Source organism: Coregonus clupeaformis, chromosome 15 (genome assembly GCF_020615455.1).
Source record: "Coregonus clupeaformis isolate EN_2021a chromosome 15, ASM2061545v1, whole genome shotgun sequence".
NCBI lineage: Eukaryota > Metazoa > Chordata > Actinopteri > Salmoniformes > Salmonidae > Coregonus > Coregonus clupeaformis.
The window spans coordinates 52,520,868-52,541,816 of record NC_059206.1 but is presented as its reverse complement, the minus strand read 5'-3'; the positions used below and the strand labels follow the sequence as shown (position 1 = coordinate 52,541,816).

Sequence of the window (20,949 nt, the reverse complement as noted above, 5' to 3'; positions counted from 1 at the left end):
GAGACTCCTCACATAAAGAAACATTGTGTCTCTGGATGCCTCATTACTTGCTATTTGTGTTTAAGTTACTGTATCTCTTATTATAAGCTACTTCCATGAAAATGTTATGGTATAATGGTAAGCAAACTAGTTGTGTACCAATGGATCTATGTAGCTTCGTCTCATCAGAGCAGAAGCGAGCGAGGTAGCCAGCGACCAGACCATTTCCCATCCTCCATTGTGTTGGAGAAATAAGCATGGCCACTCGCTCCTCTCCTCCGTTACTTATTGAGGCAGGAAAGGAGAAATGAGAGAGGAGAGGAGCTCCAGACTGGCTTATGACAGAGAGCGCAATCTCACCTCCTCTAGTCTCCCTTATTTAATAGTCTCATGAAATTTTGATCAGAGCAGCCGCCTTTGCTCGCCACAAACACTATGGTCACCTGTCCGTATGTGTGTGTGTCTGTCTGTTTGCCTGCCGTGTGGAGTAAACAGCATAGCATAGAAATATAATTACTACCCATCACAGAACATTGACTTGAATGGGAATGTCTGTTCTAGTAATTATATTTCTATGGTGGACTAGACACCATCATGGAGAAAGGGACACCAGGCAGGCTGCGGCACACTGACTAGAATTAATCTATTGTGTCATGAAAAGGCAATTTTTTGTCATGCATGGTATTTGATGGGGAATATTTTATCTATTACGCGCATTTGCTTACATTATTAAAAACTATGGAGGCCTTGACAGCAGAAAGTTCTCAGAAACCTGCAACCACATTTGCCACATTGTCTTTAGACATGTCTCGTTTTATTGTCTGACACCTCACCCCCTGATACTGAGTTTGTAGGAAGACAGGATTAGGAAGAATACTTTGTTGTTGCTAGGGCAAGTTCAGGGTCAGGGGTAAACATCACGCTATGGGAAGGGAGTGCTAGTATAAAAAGCAGAGATTGTTTTAGACACTTTGCAGAACTTTTGAAGAGCTACATTTAGCTGTTGTCTCTGTATTAACTTCTGTCTGCAATTGCATTACTAAAGGTTTTTACATATATTTGGAAGTCGTTGTCTGTGTCATTTTCTTATCTAAAGTCAGCACTGTGCAAAGAATCATCAACATTTTGGCGAGCTTGCCAGGAGTGAGTGACCACCCGCGGTTGGAGTGAGCGTCGACCCACTATGCCGCGCAACTAATTACTTAAAAGGTAAGCAGACACCTGTTATATCTAAAGTCTGTAATTTGAACAAAACACTGTGTGGTTGATTACTCATTCTGACACGTAAGTGGCACCTCACTCACAGTATGCTGTTCATTTAAGAGACGAAACCTACATTGTGGTATATATTGATTTATTACTGAATTATTAATTGCCAAACCTGTTGGAAACTGACACAGACCACCTAGGTGATAGTTAGAAATTCCTAGGTGTGAATATGTATATGTTGACTTGGTGATAGGATTTAGGGCAAATCCAAGTATAAAGCCAATGGTTATATGATTGAAGGCCTGTAATTGTGTACTCCGGAGTGATAGGATAGTAAATGAGAAGTTTGTCCTGGTTATTGATTGTGGGACAGTAAACGAGAAGTTTGTCCCTGTGTAATACTTATTGAATGTATTGTGTTAACCTTTAACATGACTATTGATTAATGGCTGGATGGTGGGCTGAAAACTCTGGGTTATCTAGACACCTGTTTGAAGAAAGGGTGTTTTCATTTGTAGAGTGGACTTTTAGTAACAACGGACACCAGGCTAAATGTGCCGCATTAGATCTTGATCTATATGCTAACGCGGTCATTGAAACTAACGACTTTAGGTATAGATTGTCCTTGTCTGTGTTGAGTGGAACCTCTTTTGAAACTGTTTTGGGACCATTTCCAAATGAGAATTTGCCTGAAGAAGTTAGAATAATAATTCAGACTAAACCTATTACTTCCACAGGGAACCTATTACTTCCCCAGTCCCTGTGTTTGTTGAGCCTTTTACCTTAGCCTGGCTGGCTAACGGCTGTAATTCTGTTAAATTATCTGTTCACTTAGACTGCATTCAGTTTCAAGTAATTTACCACCTTGTTTGTATGGGGATGGTGAGACATAAAACATTATACTGGTGTGTACACCATATTTCCACCTCACTGTTTTCTTACCCCAAACTATTAATAGAGGTAGTAGTAGGTTGATAGCGTTAGGCACCCACTGATATAGGAAATACATTTGCATTTTAGCCCACATTACACGTAGGACGACCCCAATACAAACTAGCAATCATGGCAGACAACTCAACAGTGAAGCCTGTTACCCCTGTTGAGTATTTAACCCAACAATATCCAGCCCTCCAGAGAGATATCATATGGATATTTAAGAAATGGCATGAATGGACAATTAGTCACCACTTACACACATTGCAATGGATTTTATTGATATGACTGAAAGGAGAGAAAGCGTTATTGTTTAGTAATAATTGACCGATTCACAAGATGGGTAGAGGCTACTACCCACTGTGATGCTAAAACAGTAGCTAAAATTCTGGTAAGGGAAATATTCCCTAGATTCAGAATCCCAGAAACCTTGTCTGCAGACAATGGCACCCATTTCACTGGAGATGTCATAGCCCAAATTGTCCTTATGCTGGGGATAGATCAGAAATGTGTCTGTATCTATCACCCACAAAGCAATGGGGTTACTGAAAGAGCCAACCAGACCCTCAAAGGAGGACTGGCAAAGGCCTGCCACTCGACAGGTAAAACCTGGGTAGAGTGCGTATCTCTGGTGCTGATGAAAATGCGAAGCAGCCCCAACAGAGGCACTGGGTATAGCCCTCATGAGATGTTAACAGGCCGTCCCATGAATGTCCCATCTCATAGGCCCATGACTGACAGACTGACCTGACTAGACTGGAAGATGACCTGTTAGGATAATTGAAGGAACTAACCTCTACTGTCAGGTCTCTATTCTCACTCTAGGAAAGCCCAGGAGGTGCCAGACAGAGAGGACAGAGACAAAATCCCTATCCAAATCGGTGACTGGGTGAAACTAGCGAAAATGGAATCAGCCAAAATGGATGGGACCATACCAAGTGATTCAGGCAACCCCGACGGCTGTCAGGGTAACCGAGAGACATGGATGGCATCACCTGTCCCACTGCCAGAAGATGGAGAACCATCCGCCAAAAGAGTGAAAGGAGACCAGAACCGGCAATCTGATCTAGACCTCGCGATCCTATATGACCACCACGGAAACAGAATGAGAAAATACCGTGAGCCACCCCCACTGGGCCATGAATGTGCTGTGTTATTTTTTATAATCTGTACTCTGCTTGCTTCCTCAGTATCGGGGGTGGAGATACAGAACAACCAGATGAAGTCAATCAATACCTGGGTTAATATACTGTAGGGCCTGGGTAGGAGGGCAACACCAAATGGGTCCAGAATAATGATGTTCCCAAAACCTTCTTCAGCGGGTGAGCTATTTGGTACTATGGGAAAACCTCTATCAGAGGACGATATTACATGTGGATATCTCCACTTTATGCGACAAGATAAAGTTAACAAAGGACAAGGCATATTTTTATATATTGCCACTGATACAGATAGAGAGTCTCCCTAGGATAGTTGCTCCGTTACTAACAATGTACAAGTCCCACGCATTAAAGCTGATAACAAAACTAGGTATGAGGAATCTAAATTTCGGCCAACCAGGGGAAATGGGAGGGGTAAGACAGCAGCCACATATACAGTCTCTCAGACAGCAGAGTGCCCTTACCCCCCAAAACACCAAAATGGGCCACTCATTTGGGTAGAGGGACTATAGAACCTGTGGTGACGGGGATAGTACCAGCACATAGTCCACCACTATGCATCTGTAACCAAGGGAATGTCCCTATAGGAAAGTCACATAATTGTTTAAACTATGCAGGACTCCCAGATGAGACAATCAGACACAAAATGACTGAGTGGCATATCTTACAATTTGGTCAGCAGATTACTGGCATTAATATGTCTGTCAGAATGGGAATGGGGATTCCCCATGGCCACATGTGGAGGTAATGGATACCTCCAGCTTCCACTTAACTGGCAGGGGTGTTGTTATCTGGGAGAAACTATGCTCCCCATTACCTCAATCCCCCTTCATGACATGCTAGAAGCCAGAGGAAATATGACTAAAAGGACCAGAGCTAAAAGAAGTGTTCCTGATAATGATAAAGCTTATGGCCATGTTCTTAAACCGGGGGAGATTGTGGGAATGACACTGTTCCCAGGGGTTGGTGTTGCTATCCTGTCCAAATGGGTAAATAACATGACCTATTCTCTGCAAGTACATATGAATTTGACTGTTAAAAGGTGTCACCCAACTCTCCCTTGATGTTCAGAACTTAAAAGCTGTGGTAGCTCGGCAGGAAATGGCTTTAGACTATCTCTTGGCATACCACGGGGAACCAAACTGCTCACCTGGCTGTTACCAATCCTTCTGCCCCTGTTTTTACTCCTTATTGGTGTTTGTGTTTTGTGTTGTATGGGGAAATGTATAATTAACAAATTTGTCCCTGGCCTTATGGTCTTCCACATAGTAATTCAACTCAACCTGTTGATCTATGCTGAGACCTCTGGGCTGTTTTGGTCCCTTCTGCCCACATCTATGGGGACTCGGATTAATGGTTATCCCAGACCTGCTGTTTTCAACTCTCGCTCTCTACTGCACCTGCTATTTGAACCTCTAAATGCCCGGCTATGAAAAGCCAAGTGACATTTACTCCTGATCTACTGACCTGTTGCAACCTCTACAACGACTGTGATTATTATTTGACCCTGCTGGTCATCTATGAACGTTTGAACATCTTGGAGAAAAATCTGGCCTTAATGGCCATGTACTGTTTAAATCTCCACCCGGCACAGCCAGAAAGAGCCTGGTTCCTCTCTAGGTTTCTTCCTAGGTTTCTGCCTTTCTAGGGAGTTTTCCCTAGCCACCATGCTTCTACATCGCTTGCGGTTTGGGGTTTTAAGCTGGGTTTCTGTATAGCACTTTGTGACATCTGCAGATGTAAAAAGGGCTTTATAAATAAAATGTGATTGATTGATTGTAAGTCAACTGATATTTATATGGAATGATGTTTTCACTGGATGGTTTTAAAATTCCTAGATTTTGTTGAGACTTAGAAGTCTCAAAGAGGGGAATGATGGGGAATATATTATCTATTACGCGCATTTGCTTACATTATTAAAAACTATGGAGGCCTTGACAGCAGAAAGTTCTCAGAAACCTGCAACCACATTTGCCACATTGTCTTTAGACATGTCTCGTTTTATTGTCTGACACCTCACCCCCTGATACTGAGTTTGTAGGAAGACAGGATTAGGAAGAATACTTTGTTGTTGCTAGGGCAAGTTCAGGGTCAGGGGTAAACATCACACTATGGGAAGGGAGTGCTAGTATAAAAAGCAGAGATTGTTTTAGACACTTTGCAGAACTTTTGAAGAGCTACATTTAGCTGTTGTCTCTGTATTAACTTCTGTCTGCAATTGCATTACTAAAAGGTTTTTACATATATTTGGAAGTCATTGTCTGTGTCATTTTGTTATCTTAAGTCTGTTTTAATAACAAGAATCAGCACTGTGCAAAGAATCATCAGCATATTCCATAACACAGCGTAACTAGCCGTGTTTGACCTTTCACTGGAGAGTCAATTACTATTTGCATAATCTCCCTCTTCAACCAAGAGCTAAGCAATCACCTTTTCAACAATACATTTTATAGGCTCCTTAGGGCTTAGGCAATAACAATATTAAACTCAAAACCCAGGTCCAGTTAGTACCCATTATATCCAATGTTATAATGCTTCTACAAATTTGGGGTTTAGCTATGTTCAAGGGATGGTAAAACATTTGGGGCGATTGGATGTCTTCAATCCTGTCTATTTGACATTTACGCCTATTTGAAATGTTATGGTTGGGCGATTCTGTGTAAAAGTCAACCTGAGCATTTATTCACAAATAAAGTTAGTCATTTCCAAATGAAACTACGTTCATAATTATCCTTAAGGTCTACAGCTCTGGAAAAAATTAAGAGACCACTGTAATATTATCAGTTTCTCTGCTTTTACTATTGATAGGTATGTGTTTGGGTGAAATTAAAATTTTTGTTTTATTCTATAAACTACTGACAACATTACTCCCAAATTCCAAATAAAAATATTGTCATTTAGAGCATTTATTTGCAGAAAATGACAGCTGGTCAAAATAACAAAAAAGATGCAGTGTTGTCAGACCTCGAGTAATGCAAAGAAAATAAGTTCATGTTCATTTTTAAACAACACAATACTAATGTTTTAACTTAGGAAGAGTTCAGAAATCAATATTTGGTGGAATAACCCTGATTTTCAATCACAGCTTTCATGCGTCTTGGCATGCTCTCCACCAGTCTTTCACATTGATGTTGGGTGACTTTATGCCACTCCTGGTGCAAAAATTCAAGCAGCTCGGCTTTGTTTGATGGCTTGTGACCATCCATCTTCCTCTTGATCACATTCCAGAAGTTTTCAATGGGGTTCAGGTCTGGAGATTGGGCTGGCCATGACAGGGTCTTGATCTGGTGGTCCTCCATCCACACCTTGATTGACCTGGCTGTGTGGCATGGCGCATTGTCCTGCTGGAAAAAACAATCCTAAGAGTTGGGGAACAATGTCAGAGCAAAAGGAAGCAAGTTTTTTTCCAGGACAACCTTGTACATGGCTTGATTCATAAGTCCTTCACAAAGACAAATCTGCCAGATTCCAGCCTTGCTGAAGCACCCCCAGATCATCACCAATCCTCCACCAAATTTCACAGTGGGTGCGAGGCACTGTGGCTTGTAGGCCTCTCCAGGTCTCCGTCTAACCATTAGACAACCAGGTGTTGGGCAAAGCTGAAAATTGGACTCATCAGAGAAGATGACCATACTCCAATCCTCTACGGTCCAATCCTTATGGTCTTTTGCGAAACTCAGCCTGGCTCTTCTTTGCTTCTCATTGAAGAAGGGCTTTTTTCTAGCTTTGCACGACTTCAGCCCTGCCCCTAGGAGCCTGTTTTGAACCGTCCTCGCCGTGCACTTCCCCCCAGCTGCCGTTTTCCATTCTTTTTGTAGGTCACTTGATGTCATCCTACGGTTGTTGAGTGACATTCTAATTAGTTGGCGGTCATCCCGGTCAGTAGAGTCGTTTTCGCCCTCTGCCGGTCTGTCGCTTTGTTGTCCCCAATGTCTGCTGCTTGACCTTGTTTTTATGAACCGCCGTCTTTGAAATTGTAAGGATGGAAGCAACCTGACACTCACTGTATCCCTCTGCCAGTAAAGTCAGAATTGAACCCTTCTTTTCCTCACTCAAAACTTTCCTTTTCAATTATTTTGGTGATCATCAATAGTTATTTTTTGATTAATATTACTTTTGAGGTACTTTTAGCACTGTTTTTGCCATCCAGCTGGTCCTATTGCAAGATGATAGTGATGACCACAGCAGTGGTTTTTATACTTTTCCTCGTTAAATAAGATTTGGTTCAGGTGATCACCTAATCAGTACCTAATTCAGTAGAATGAGGTGTGCCTGTGTTGGAATTCAACAGACACTGGAATGGAATGGCTGTCATACAGGGCGGCAGGTAGCTTAGTGGGTAAGAGCGTTGTGCCAGTAACCGAAAGGTCGCTGGTTCTAATCCCCGAGCCGACTAGGTGAAAAATCTGTCGATGTGCCCTTAAGCAAGGCACTTAACCCTAATTGCTGATGTAAGTCGCTCTGGATAAGAGCGTCTGCTAAATGTAAAATGTATGTAGAGACGCTGATTTAAGAAAAATGTGCAGTGGCCTCTTAATTTTTTCTAGAGCTGTATGTGTTGGTGTTAAGGCTTTATTTGAAAAGTTTAATTGCATGAATTTTGACCATTACAGAATAGGTGGCCAAGTCAACAACAAAAAAAGCCTTTTCAGCCAATCTTATTTTATGGCTTCTAGAAAGGGCTCACAAAGCTTGTTTTTCCACTCACAGCTGTCCCCCAGTATTAGTTACAAAGATGAGATGTGTATTCTACAGTCTTGTAAAGGTAAGTCTGGGAAAGACAATGTAACATCCATAAAGTTTTTTTAGGAAAACTATAAGGTTTTATATGGTTTCTCTCTTTCCATTGTCAGTATCCTTTTTCAGCATGATGATATCCGTAACATCCATAACCGTTGTGGATGTGATGGATATCGATGTATTAGATCTTAGCTTCAGAAGCTTGTGTATTCACCACATTTTGTGCTTGTTCTGAGAGGTATTCTTCAGACCTTTACTGAAGCAATTGCTGATATCTAGAAAATGTGTTCTAACTAAGACTCTCTTGGAAAATATATGCTGAAATGCATTTATCATACGAGTGATTCCTCACGAAACCAGGACAGAAAAATACCATGATTTGGGGGATTTTCACAAAATGTCATCCATAGCATGGTCCTTCAGAAGAAGGATCGTTGACATATATATATATCTAAAAGCATAATTGCGAAACAATTAATCAAAGTTGGCATATTTATTACATTTTCAACACACCCAGGCCTCCTTTAAGACTCCATTATGTTTAATCTGTAGGTGCTACAAAGCAAATATTGGTGTCATATGAAGCTTTACCACTTTCTCTGTAATATGAGTAGTATAATGATTTCAATAATTTCAATTTTCCTACATTAATTGATTGACAAATATAAACATTAAAATATTTAAATACATTGTTGAAAATAATATAATCCAAGGGCATATCAAAGTTCCAGAGTGGGATCTAAACGTCATCCTCAATAACAGCATTAGAAATGTGCAATAAAACCACTGTCATCTGCTAGACTAACGAGGAAACACTTAAATTGAAACATATTTTGAAGGCATGGTCAGAATCGACCACGTGGTGGCAGTGGCACAACCACTCTGTGTGTGTGTGTGTGTGTGTGCATAAATGTGTTCATGCGTGTGTTATTATTTGGTTGTAGATCACAAGTACCACCTCTCCTCAGTAAAACTAATTTCTGTGTTTATCCGAGGTGACAACTGACAAATCAGACAGACTGTCTTTGAAAAGCTCATTTCTAATCATTACAATCACGACGCACAAACCTTAACTAAAAACAGCATGAGATGTGCTTTGCTTACTCACTGACAAGGTTACAACAAAATATTCTGAATAAGTAAAAATTATTGAACAGTTCCTTTAGTATTTGAATAGGCAATTGCTGGACGGATCCTGTTTATTATGATACAGAACAGAAACCTAATCTACTCCAGGTGGAGAGGAGGACATCACTACACCACCAGGCCGAACCAGGAAAAGTCTATTAGATACTATCCTGGCTGACAGATATGCCTTGGCATCTAGCCTATCAATGATTTTGAACGCAACAGAGAAAAGTACTCTGTATACGCAATTAAAATGACAGAAGATTTCTATTATAGCCATTGTACTTTTGTGGGGGTTATCTTTGCCTGCCAATTAAGTTAATTGGACCACCTGAGATCAATAAGAATTGGGAAAGGTGTTTCTGCCAAGCCTTTCAAAGCATCGGTACAGGAACTGTGCTTCCGAAATGCACTTGGTGCTTGCGTGTGTACGCACGGCAGTATGTGCGTGTGTGTACGTACAAGTGTGGCGTTCATATGCATCTTTGTAAGTGAGTCAGGGCTGGTGTATGTGTGACTATTCATTTCCCTAACGCAACAAAGGTGCAAAGCCAAATCAGTCAGTGGGGCTGGTGGTCAGATACTAGTCTAGAGCGCTGCAGTCAGAGCCTGGCTGGGAGCAGGGAACTCTGGGACAGGCCAGGAAACGCCTAACACACAAACACCGCTCAACCAGACAGTGTGCTACACTCCGTACCCCTCCCCCCACCACCCAAACCACTCCTCGCCTCCCGCCCACTAGACCGCCAATAGAAAAAAATAGGTCACGTTTCTAATCAAGAGAACACCCCCCCCAAGCAGGCCAAAACACTAACATGGAACTCGCTGTCGAGCCTGTACCAAACTCTATTGCTTTATTTATTAATCTATACAGAACACACGTTTTTTTCTCAAACAGATTCCATTCTTAATCTCTAGTAATTACATATATAGAAAGAAGTCGGCTTGCTCTCCTCTACCCCCAAACCTTGTTTCTTTCTAGCCGTCGTGTTCCTAAAGCAGGACCCTGCATTTTTGACAAGCCGGTCTGGTAGAGTGAAAAAGAAAGCACTCCCAATTACCTTCCGATTTTTTTATATATATATATATAAAATAATTGGACTTTTGACCAATCAGATCAGCACTGACAAAGATCTGATGTGAAATTATTGATGTGATTGGTCAAAAGACCAATTAGTGGAAAAAATATCAGAATTGGGCTCTCTGTGTAAACGCAGCCTTTGTGGCATTGATCTACCTCAAGTGCCACTGCTTAACAGCAAATGACTGATTGCAAAGTTAAATCTGCAGACTCTGGTTCATTAATTAACTGTATGTTCACCCGACTTCTATAAAATCCCTGTTTCTTTCTGTTTGAGGTGTGGCCGTCCCACAGGAAGTGATGCAGTCCAGAAGCATGGTGGATGGCGGTTGCTGAGAGCACGTAGCTACTAAAGGTTGTGAGATGGACCGTTTAAGAAACGGACACCTGTTTCCTGGGCTCCTGTGCCCCTTTTTGCATATTTAATTAGTTATGGTATGTTTTAGTATTTTTATCTTGCATGGTTTTTAAAGTAACTTATTTGATACAACTGAAAATAACAATCAAGAAAATGTGAATGGAGACTGGGCTGAGTCTTGAGTTCAGTTATAGAACAACCATGCCTTTAATAAATGTTTGAAAACTGGTCCTTTGTTGTCTGCCTCTACTTCACGCTGCCTGCTCAACCCAGATCCACAATAACCCATCACTTTTCCACCTGGTGACACACACCGTCCCTTTAACTCAGAAAGGACACAAACTTCCATCAGGTAATTAAACTTCCTCCACTGCAGGCAAGAAGCAATTAAACTCCAGTGTAACTGGATTCCAGTGCCCTCAGCCCTGTCAGACAACAGGCTCCAAACCTTCAGCCAGCCCGAAACTGGAGAGCGTGCCATCTGTACACATGGCTGACTGCAGCTCACACTCTATCCCGGTCCCCCCTAAGCCAAGACCCAGGAACACAACTGAACCAACCAACTCTTACAAAGCCCATATTGCTTCTCACATATAGAGCAATAACAAGACGACTGAACGAATGCCCTGGTTTTCCAACTGAGAAAAGATGTGTCTAGGCTTATTAGCCTGTAGTGTAATGTTGAAAACGTGTGTGTGTGTGTATATATTGGTGTTTATTAAAAACAGCTCTTGATCTGTCTTTTCTTCACATTTGGGAGCATTTATAACATGCCATCAGTACGAGTGGCTTTCTTTGCAACAAATGTTCATTAAAATATTACTGCCTGACCTTCAAACAAACACAGAGACGCTCACTCGCCAATAGAGAGGGAGCACAATTCAAAACCAGCCTCAGAGCAGACGTTTAGTGGACAGGGTCTGGTCAGTAGAGTGTTCTGTTTTTGTGTGTGCTCAGATCTAACAAAGAATGGCAACAGTGGCTGTATTCTCTGAAAGGGACAATTAGTGACTGTGACTACAGGCAGGTAGAGATCCGTTCATCACAGACTTAAGACTGTTACAAGACATTACATTTACAAGACCTGTGGCTCTCTAACATTGACAGTCATTCAAACGCAAGGGCATAGTACACATGCTTTGAACTAGGGCTAGGACGACACCATTTTGAAATTGAACGAGTCTCATCTGGCTCCTGGCAACAGTCTTAACAGTGTGACTGTAGTCGGTACTGTGCATGGCTCATTTTTCACATTACTTCACACAACAGTACATTACTCTAATACTAGGCCTACACTACTACTTCACTACACAAAATCAGCACAGAAAACCGAAGGTCTTCTTGTATAATAAGACTTAAAACCATAATCCAGCGCGTATTCCCATAAACTAGGCCTAAATAAAAGGATAGTGGGAAAACTCAACACTCGGTATGGAAAAGAGGGTTAAGAAAAGCATATTGTTTCCTTAGAAACAGACAGCCATGCATACAATACATCACAAGGTGATGAAAACATAGGTAGGCTGCCAACTGAAGCAAATTGAATGCAGGTCTTTTGTTGTTTAAATTAGCTTTAAAATGGAATATGCGTAGTCGCTTGCTCCCCACAAAAAAAAAGAAAAAAAAGCTTGCCGTGGCTCAGTCCCATGTTTCCTCTCGAAAGAGAACACATGGGGATTCTGCATTCAAAAATTCAAAATGGCTGACATATCACGCTGTACTGCAAAACATTATACAGCAACAAACGACATCGCCGAAAATCGAATCCCTCCTCAAGCATGCATGTGCAAACACAAAACCATTTAAATCATTCATGTAGTGTCAAAAATCCAGCAAAACAAGAGCAACCCATTTTTGTTTCAATGCCAGACATGATTCTGCTTTAGTTAATTTATTTACAGATGAATATAAAAGTCGGGCCTAGGATTTAAGGATGGCTAAAGTGCCTTCAGAGGAATCAATTTATATGGTAAATCAAATAACTGGATTCAAAAAGGATGGTGTAAAGCATATTAAATTATGATAATAGAAAAGCAATATTTTCTTTATGAGGTGCATGTTGAGTCATTATTCCAGATGTAATATTCCCCACACATGGTGTATCCCAAATAGCACCTTATTCTCTACATAGTGCCTATGGGCCCTGGTCAAATTTAGTGCTATTTGGATAGGTTTCTATTTGGGATGTACACAGGGGCACAGTGGTCAGACAATTAACTGACTACAGCCTCCTCCTACCAACATTCTACAGTTGATTGCTCAGATTACCACCAATTATGAAGTGCCCCCCAAAGAGGATGGACTGGCCATCACAGGGGCATGGCAGCACAAGGTGGGTGTATGCCTATTCTGACAACACTCTGGCTGCCAGTCCTTACTACTAGATTGGAAACAGGGCCCTAAAGGTACAGAGCATTCTAGCATATTACCTTCACAAACACTGAAATGATGACAAGGCATTATATGAAGTCTCAGAAAACACAATGTTGTACTGACTGATCAATGTCATATTGTAAAAGATGTAATGTTGCTGATCAATGTCAAAGCTCACTTGGAGAGATAAAATAAAACATCTCACATTCAATGACAATAGTCTCTGAATCTACTATTTCAGCTTCTAGAATCCCCAGGAGTATTAGTATTGTTCAACACTGTACAGCTGAATTATAATCTATCAACCATGATTTACATGTAGCCTACATACAGAATATGGAGAAACAAAGTCAACATGCTGAGATCACTTTCACAGTAGCCTCTTTCACTAGATCGCCTACCTAACTACTGTATTCACTATGTAAGTCGCTCTGGATAAGAGCGTCTGCTAAATGACGTAAATGTAAATGTTAAGTTGAGTTTGTGTCAAACCACCAGCGCGCTGGTGTAAACACTGCACTTCACTGGATGGCAAGGCACGTGGAGCAACGCATCCTAAGCGTAAACAAATTCATAATACAATCACATGCTGCATGAACATCAAAGGCCATGAGACGTCAGTCGTCAAGATCCCCATTTTTTTTTTACATGGTAGAATCATGTTTGCAATGCATCTAGGAGAGAGAGAGAATAACAAAGTAGAAATGACACTGAATGTAATGGGAATGATATAGAAGACATGCCCATCTATCCAAAATATGAAAGACACGCAGAAAATCGATCTATACTAACTGGTCATGGGGTCTGAATAAGGTTCTAATAACGTGACATTTTCCATTGCCTTCCTGACATGTGGATAACACTGTAAATAACTCTAAATCTGGGAAAATATCACGAAGAATATGCCTTTTCTCAGCTATCTAGCTCAAGTGTTGGCTACTGCATTGATACATTGTTGCATGCATCTTGGAATACAGGCCTACTGAAAACTGCAACATTGTATCCAACAGTAAATACAGAATGCATGGGGACAACAGCACATGAATATGGCACCACAGTGCGTCCTCTCAGTTCTTGCGCAAGAACTGTTGGCGAATTCCCTTCAAAACAGGAAGCTCCAGTGCTATGTACAACGTTAGCAGCCTAGCACCTAATCCTGCACCGTAAACACACAACAAACGACTGTTAGGATGGCCATAGGTGACAGAGCACCTACCTGTTTGCCCCGATAGAATAACCGTTGTTGTTCGGGATTTACATGGAAGATTTCCTGGATTTTCAGCCTCAAAGACTCAATTTTGGTCAGCCTTGAAAGATCCTCAATGGTTCGTGTCTCCTTTCCGTCTATGGTCCGAATCTGAATCCACATCGTTCCACCGCCCGACAGCCACCAAAAAGGTTACAGAAATTTGATCACAACAAATACCGGGCAAGGGAGATAAAAGTGAAAACGTTCAGCGCTCCATAGCCTTTTTCTCTGCAGGGAAGAATGATTCTTGCAGGATGTGTCTCTCACATGGGTCACGGCGCCAAGCAAATCTCGCGAAATAAAATTCTGTACAATTTGCCGTTAAAGGCGCAGGGCCCTTTTTTTGTGGGCAGTACAATGAATAAACGAACCAACGGATGAAAGTATCTCACCGTTTTCAGAATGTGCAATGTAAGCAGTGGACATTCTACAAATCTATATACATGTATAACTTCAATGTCAAATTAAAGCCTTTACTGACTTGCATTGTAAAGAGCTGGCCATCACAATAGACAAAGTTTTTAAAAAAAGAATTCTACAAATATCTATTTCAAAACAGATGGGATTAAAAATGGAAAAAAATGCAGCCCATACTAAACATGGACAACCATTGATAGCTTCTTCATACCACTTGCTCTCCTAATGCATTGCTCCTCCTTTTTATTTGTAAGTACAAGGGGAAGGGGAATTGTTTTAATTGCACCACCATCTAACCCTGTACGTTACCTAGACACTATCCACAAAACCCAAAAACCATGGATCTCCTTTTTCCAAAAACCTCACTCCTACAGGTCCAAAATAATATCTGGTAGGATTCTCATGGCAAACTTTGGAAATCTCTACCACCACACCTGTCGCCACAGGTAGACCTTCATCCTGGTCAGGCTTAATTTCAGAGGAATCATTAATGCCGACTGACTCCATGATTCTCAAGAAAGCCATCAAACCGATGGGATCAAACATCCTCAATATGCTGAAGCGATAAAGTAGATTAAGTAATTTTACTTGGCTTGTATTCAGAGTACGAAGGTTTGACTTAGAGACATGCTTTCGCTTCATCGCACTTCTCTCTCCTGCTGTCTCCTCCAAAGAGAATGTCATTCCCTGTGTCAATCGTTGGCATCAGGTGTGGGCAATTAGTAGCCTGGCTGACGTGACCCACGTGATTCACAGAGCAGGGAGAGCGCTGACTCATTGAAGTCAGGAGGACTTCTGGTGCGTTCAAGACAACTGGAAACTATGAAAAATATGAGTTGGATAACCCTCAAAACGATTTTTCCCAGTTGGTGCTCGTTTGTTTTCTGAGTACACAGTTGTCTTGAACGCACTGATGTCGTAAATCAGAGATTTTCAAGTTCCCAGTTGTTTTGAATGCGGCATTAGCGTTCCCCTGCTCAGACGTAGCATGCATCAACCAATGGTTGCGTGCTACGTCATCGACCGTGTCATCAACTGACAGACTGTTATAACATATGATGTGGTTAGCTGATACTTAAAATACCTATCCAGGCATTGTAAGATTTGGCATGCATCAGCAACGCCTGGGCAGAGGAACGCGCCCATAGTCTGTCCACAAGAGATTAGCCTGCAATCTTAGGAAAAAAGGTTCCTTATAGAACCAAAAAGGGTTATATCGCTTGCTTCATATATGGAACCCCTAAAAGTTCTATATAGAACCCTTTTATACTTCATTACAATACAATTTTGTCCATTATTTACAGCGAACAACAAAAATGTGTCTTCTGCTCTGTTCTCAACCCCCCCAAACAGCAGACCTCACACATACAGTTGAGATGAGCACAGATTCAAGCTCCAGTGCTGCGCCCCTGGATGGAGAGCATATTGTCAGGTTAAGGGCCTTGCTCAAAGGCCCAACGGTAGGGGAATGTTCTGAGGATGTGAACTCAGCAGCCCTTCAGTTGTCAGATCAATTCCGGAGGTTTTTTCCAGCGCTGGCCCGGGATTTGAACCGGACACCTTTCGGCCACAGGTCAAATTCCTTAGCCGCTTGGCTACCTACCGTCAGTACAGTATGGGTTGTTGCCTGACTGGTTTCAGAGAAGAAGAAAAAAGGAGCAAAAACATGAGTTAATCTTCAAAAATAAGCATTAATTAATCTGCCAAAATGAAGACAAAATGCTATGCAGACATATAATTATTATGATGTAGAAGAACAACTTGCAGTAGTTGTCAGCAGCAACCAAAATAGATCCTCTGCTTCTGATAGTTAGGTTACTGCCAGAATGGGGAAAAGCATAGACAGTGTCTTAAAAGTAATGTAATGATTAACTAGGCTATTGAATCACCAAGACTTATTATATATAATTTATTATAAATAATTGATACATACCTCCTCTCAGCACCAGTCTTCTAATGGTTTCATCATGAAACATAGTCCCTTCAATTGACTCCACACTGACATAAAAGTAACAATTAGCTCATTGCCAATGTCAGGCTAGGTCTGCGGTTCTATTTGGCATATCCCATAATACAAAATAATGTTTATTTGAAAGAGTTAACTGGCTAGCTTGTAAAGTGGTGAATTAAAGTAGCCTAGCTTTTTCTGTTTAGCTAGCTAGCTAGCTTACAAACGTGCTCAAATTCTAACAACGTTCCACCTTTATATATCTAGCCTATAGTTTATCATATAACTTTGGCTTCATATATTTGAATTAAATAATCAACTTTGCTTACCATAATACATTGAAAAATAAAGTGCTTATTGGTAGGCTACTTGCAAGTTGGTTCAACCACCATCCTCTTGCATCATCATGCTTGAATAGCAGTTGATTTTTTAATCAGAATGGCAGTTACATTTTGAATTGACCAAAAGGTTCTATATAGAACCCCTTTCTATATGTATGCTTTTATTAAACACATTCTTTCCTCTTGCTTCTAGCTAGCATTTAGTTTGCAACAGCACAGGTTGTATGAACCTTGCTGTTTGCCACTCAGACATTGTCCTTGACAACAATGTTGCAAAATATTAATTAAATCTTCCCCCTGCCATAGAGAGCTAAACAACCTGGTCTCAGAGCATTACGTATTATTCTATACGTCTACCCAATTATTTCATTTTTTGAAAATTCGTAACATATTTTACATTTTGCAAATTCGTAACATATAATACGATTTGTAATTCATAACATATCATACGAAATGGGTGATCGACATCCAAAAATTAATAAATACCATACGAAACGAAACGTATCAAACTAAATGAAAAAGCACTAGTTTACGTACAGAATAATACGAAATGCTCTGAGACCAGGTTTCAACCAACAGTTTCGGAAGTCAGCTAGCCATTTTTCTTACCAGGCGAAATGATGAAGCAGCATCATTAATATGGATATTGTCAATGGAAAACAGTAGAACAAATTAAAAGGGAACGTTAGCTCTGTTGTTTTCTAAAATCCCCATTACACTCTGGGATAGAACCCTCAAGGTTATTTCCCTTCACTGGGTATATAAAACCTTTTTTAGTAAAATGTTCTTTAATATCGTCCAAAGAACCAAAAGGTTCTATATAGAACCCCAAATAAACATTTTTTCTAAGCATGTGGAATAAATTGGACAGAAGAATATCCTACCTACTGATTGAACTCAGCGCTACTGTTGGTCTCTAACGACATCAAGTGGTTGAACCGTAGACTGCATAAACTGTAACACACGCAACAGACACAAAAGACAGGGACAGGAAGGTCTGGGGCCTTATTTATAACCGTTCTGCGTGGGTCATTTCTGAAAAGTCTGCGCACATACAATAATATTGAGAGTTATAAACTTGGCGCATGCCATACATATGCATGTTTTCCGTTATAAATCAGACCTGTCATAAAAATGTAAAACTGTGAATGAGTGAAGGATAATTAAAACCCAGCCTGGTAAACGTCCTCCATTCACCTTTTATGGTGACAATAAAGCCCTTTATTTTCTGTATCATTTGGAACTTTTGGAATTAGGCCACAGAAGTTTCTAAAAGAAAGAGCAATGGCAATTGTGATCACATTTCTGTAGAGATGTGGGCAGAATGTTTTGATATTTTGCTAAACATGCATGCTGCCATAGCCAGTGCCTGTCTGCACATTCTGCAAGATTGATTGTATATTCTAAACAATTAAAATCTAGGCTAAATGCTACAGCCCACATTTCTATGGAAAAGACACATTGTTGTTAAATACTGTGGCCAGGCAGGTCACCACTGCGACTCATACCCGGAGAAGCCGGGAAACGGTAGGGCTCGCTAGTATCGGGAGGGGTGCTAGCGAGCCGGAACTGGTGGCCGCGGGGAACCTGATGGACGCGGGGCTGGCCCAAGGCGCTCCGTTACTCTCCCTCTCCGAGCCGGTTCCGGTCATGGGCCTGGACGGCCGGCCGTTGGGGTCGGGCTTCATCACCCGGCGCACTCCCACGTGCGTGTCCGGGTGGCTGGGTGGCTATGGGAGGATATCCAGTTTTTCATTGTGGACACCCCTGGCTGGTTGCCCACAAATCCCGGATAGACTGGTCCACAGGGCGGTTCATCATGGAGGGAGGCTCCGCCCCCGTCCTGTTCCGGTCTCCACCGACCACTCATCAGCCCAAACCACCGTCCCAGACCACCTACCAGTCCTCACTTCTTCCCCAGGTCCCACACTCCGAACCGCCTACCGCCCTAGCGGGGGTTGCCACCGGGAGGACGGCGGCTACAGACTCCGTCACCGTCCCAGACCTGGCAGGCATTCCCCGGGAGTATTGGGATCTGGGGGAGGTGTTTAGTAAGAGGCGTGCTAAGGGCCTACCTCCTCACAGGCATTACGACTGCGCTATTGATCTCCTGCCGGGCGCCATACCCACACGAGGGCGATTGTTTTCCTTGTCCCGGCCGGAGACGCTGGCCATGAGGGAGTATATCAATGAGGCACTTGTCGAGGGTCACACCCATCCCTCTACCTCACCCGCAGGCGCGGGCTTCTTCTTCGTGGGGAAAAAGGACGGTGGGCAGCCGTGCATTGATTACCGGGCACTCAACGACATCACGGTTAAGAACCGCTACCCACTCTCCCTGATGATGACGGCATTTGAGTCATTGCAGGGAGCCCGGGTCTTCACCAAGCTGGACTTACGTAATGCCTACAACCTGGTGAGGATTCGGGAGGGGGACGAGTGGAAGACGGCTTTTAACACACCAGAGTACCAAGTCATGCCGTTCGTTCTAGCCAACGCGCCTGCGGTGTTCCAGGCGTTGGTCAATGACGTGCTCCGGGACCTCCTCGACTACAGCGTCTTTGTGTATTTGGATGACATCCTAATATTTTCGAAGGATGAGTGAACACCGGCAGTTCGACCCCATTGTCCCCAACGCCCTGATGGCTGCCCCAGTTTCGTGGGGAATTGATAGGCTGGTCAGAGCAGCGCTACGGCGGGAGCCCGACCCGGGCGGAGGTCCATCGGGGAGGATGTACGTACCCAAGGCTGCTCGCTCGCGACTGCTTCAGTGGACGCACGTGTCCAACCTCACAAGCCATCCGGGGGGCGCCAGGACATTGGGAGTTCCTGCGTAGGAGGTTCTGGTGGCCATCTGCTGAGGGGGATACGCGCACCTTCGTGGCTGCTTGCCCAGTGTGCGCGCGCACGAAGAGCTCACGTTAGCCCGCGGCAGGGCAGCTCCGACCCCTGCCTATCCCCAAGCGCCCCTGGTCCCACATCTCGCTGGATTTCATTTCCGCCCTACCCCCCTCTGATGGATACACAGTCATTCTGGTCGTTGTGGACTGGTTCTCGAAGGCTGCCCACTTCATTCCCCTTCCCAAACTCCCGTCGGCCTGGGAGACGGCTAAGTTGGTGGTGCAGCATGTTTTCCGGGTCCATGGCATTCCCCAAGATGTGGTGTCGGATCGGGGCCCTCAGTTCGCCTCCAGGTTCTGGAAGGCGTTCGCCACCTGCCTTGGCGCCTCCGTCAGCTTGTCTTCCGGCTTCCATCCCCAGTCGAACGGGCAGACGGAGTGCGTCAACCAGGATCTGGAGGGGGTGCTGTGGTGCTACGCCTCCAGCAACCCATCTACGTGAAGTCAGCGACTGGCATGGGCGGAGTACGCCCACAACACCCTTCTCTGATCATCCACCGGCCTGTCCCCCTTCCAGTGCCAATATGGGTACCAGCCCCCCCTATTCCCAGAGCAAGAGGAGGAGGCAGCGGTCCCGTCGGTCCAGGCCCAGTCGCTGTTGCCGCACCTGGAGGCAGGTACGGGCAGCGCTTAAGCGGGCCTAGGTCAGGTCTCAACATCAGGCCAACCGCAGGCGTCGCCCGGCCCCGGCACTGTTACCGTAGGGGGTCATAGTTCCAGATCGACCCACTAGGTGTCATCCTCCGACAACCTTAGGCACCTCCTCACTCATAGTTGGGACGAATCATCATCCTATTGGTGTCACCTGTGTCTATCGGTTCACCTGTATATTTATGCCCTCACTTCCCTGTGTTCCCTTGCTCAGTTTTCTCTGCTAGTTTCTCTATGTCCAGCAGTACTACTCAGTGTCTGATCAGAGATCTATTTACAAGTACTTGAGAAGTGTTCTTCCTGTTTCGTTATTTGTTTCAGTCTTAGGTAGTATTTCGTATTCTGGCTGTCAGATGGTTTTTGGAGACTTATTTGCTCCGCCTTTCTTTTATCGTGATAAGTCCGTTATTTTGTATTTTTGGCTTCGGGACCACAAGTAAAAATCCTTGTTTCACCATCTCTGCCTACTGCCTACTGTATAT

The 20,949-nt window shown here is 43.0% G+C and overlaps 1 protein-coding gene and 1 long non-coding RNA gene across 3 annotated transcripts in view; both read right to left on the bottom strand.

Annotated features, from left to right (window-relative positions):
* The window catches only part of LOC121582884 (E3 ubiquitin-protein ligase UHRF2-like), a 55,732-nt gene extending 39,525 nt beyond the window's left edge, over positions 1-16,207 (bottom strand). The window contains exons 1-2 of one of the 2 annotated variants that reach the window (XM_041899039.2): positions 15,997-16,207; positions 14,178-14,318 (exon numbers count right to left, since the gene is read on the bottom strand). Coding sequence is in view for 1 of the 2 variants with exons in the window: in XM_041899038.2 (XP_041754972.2) it covers positions 14,178-14,330 (153 nt within the window). In the remaining variant the exon portion in view is untranslated. Of the gene's footprint in view, positions 1-14,177; positions 14,660-15,996 lie in introns of those variants that run through there. The other variant, XM_041899038.2, reaches the window with a different exon arrangement.
* A 105-nt stretch (positions 16,208-16,312) lies between these two features.
* LOC121582885 lies at positions 16,313-16,996 on the bottom strand. The gene is made up of 3 exons (XR_006003413.1): positions 16,905-16,996; positions 16,561-16,625; positions 16,313-16,445 (listed from the first exon to the last, which is right to left on the bottom strand). It is a non-coding gene; the product is annotated as an uncharacterized LOC121582885 (long non-coding RNA).
* Between the last annotated feature and the right edge of the window lie 3,953 nt (positions 16,997-20,949).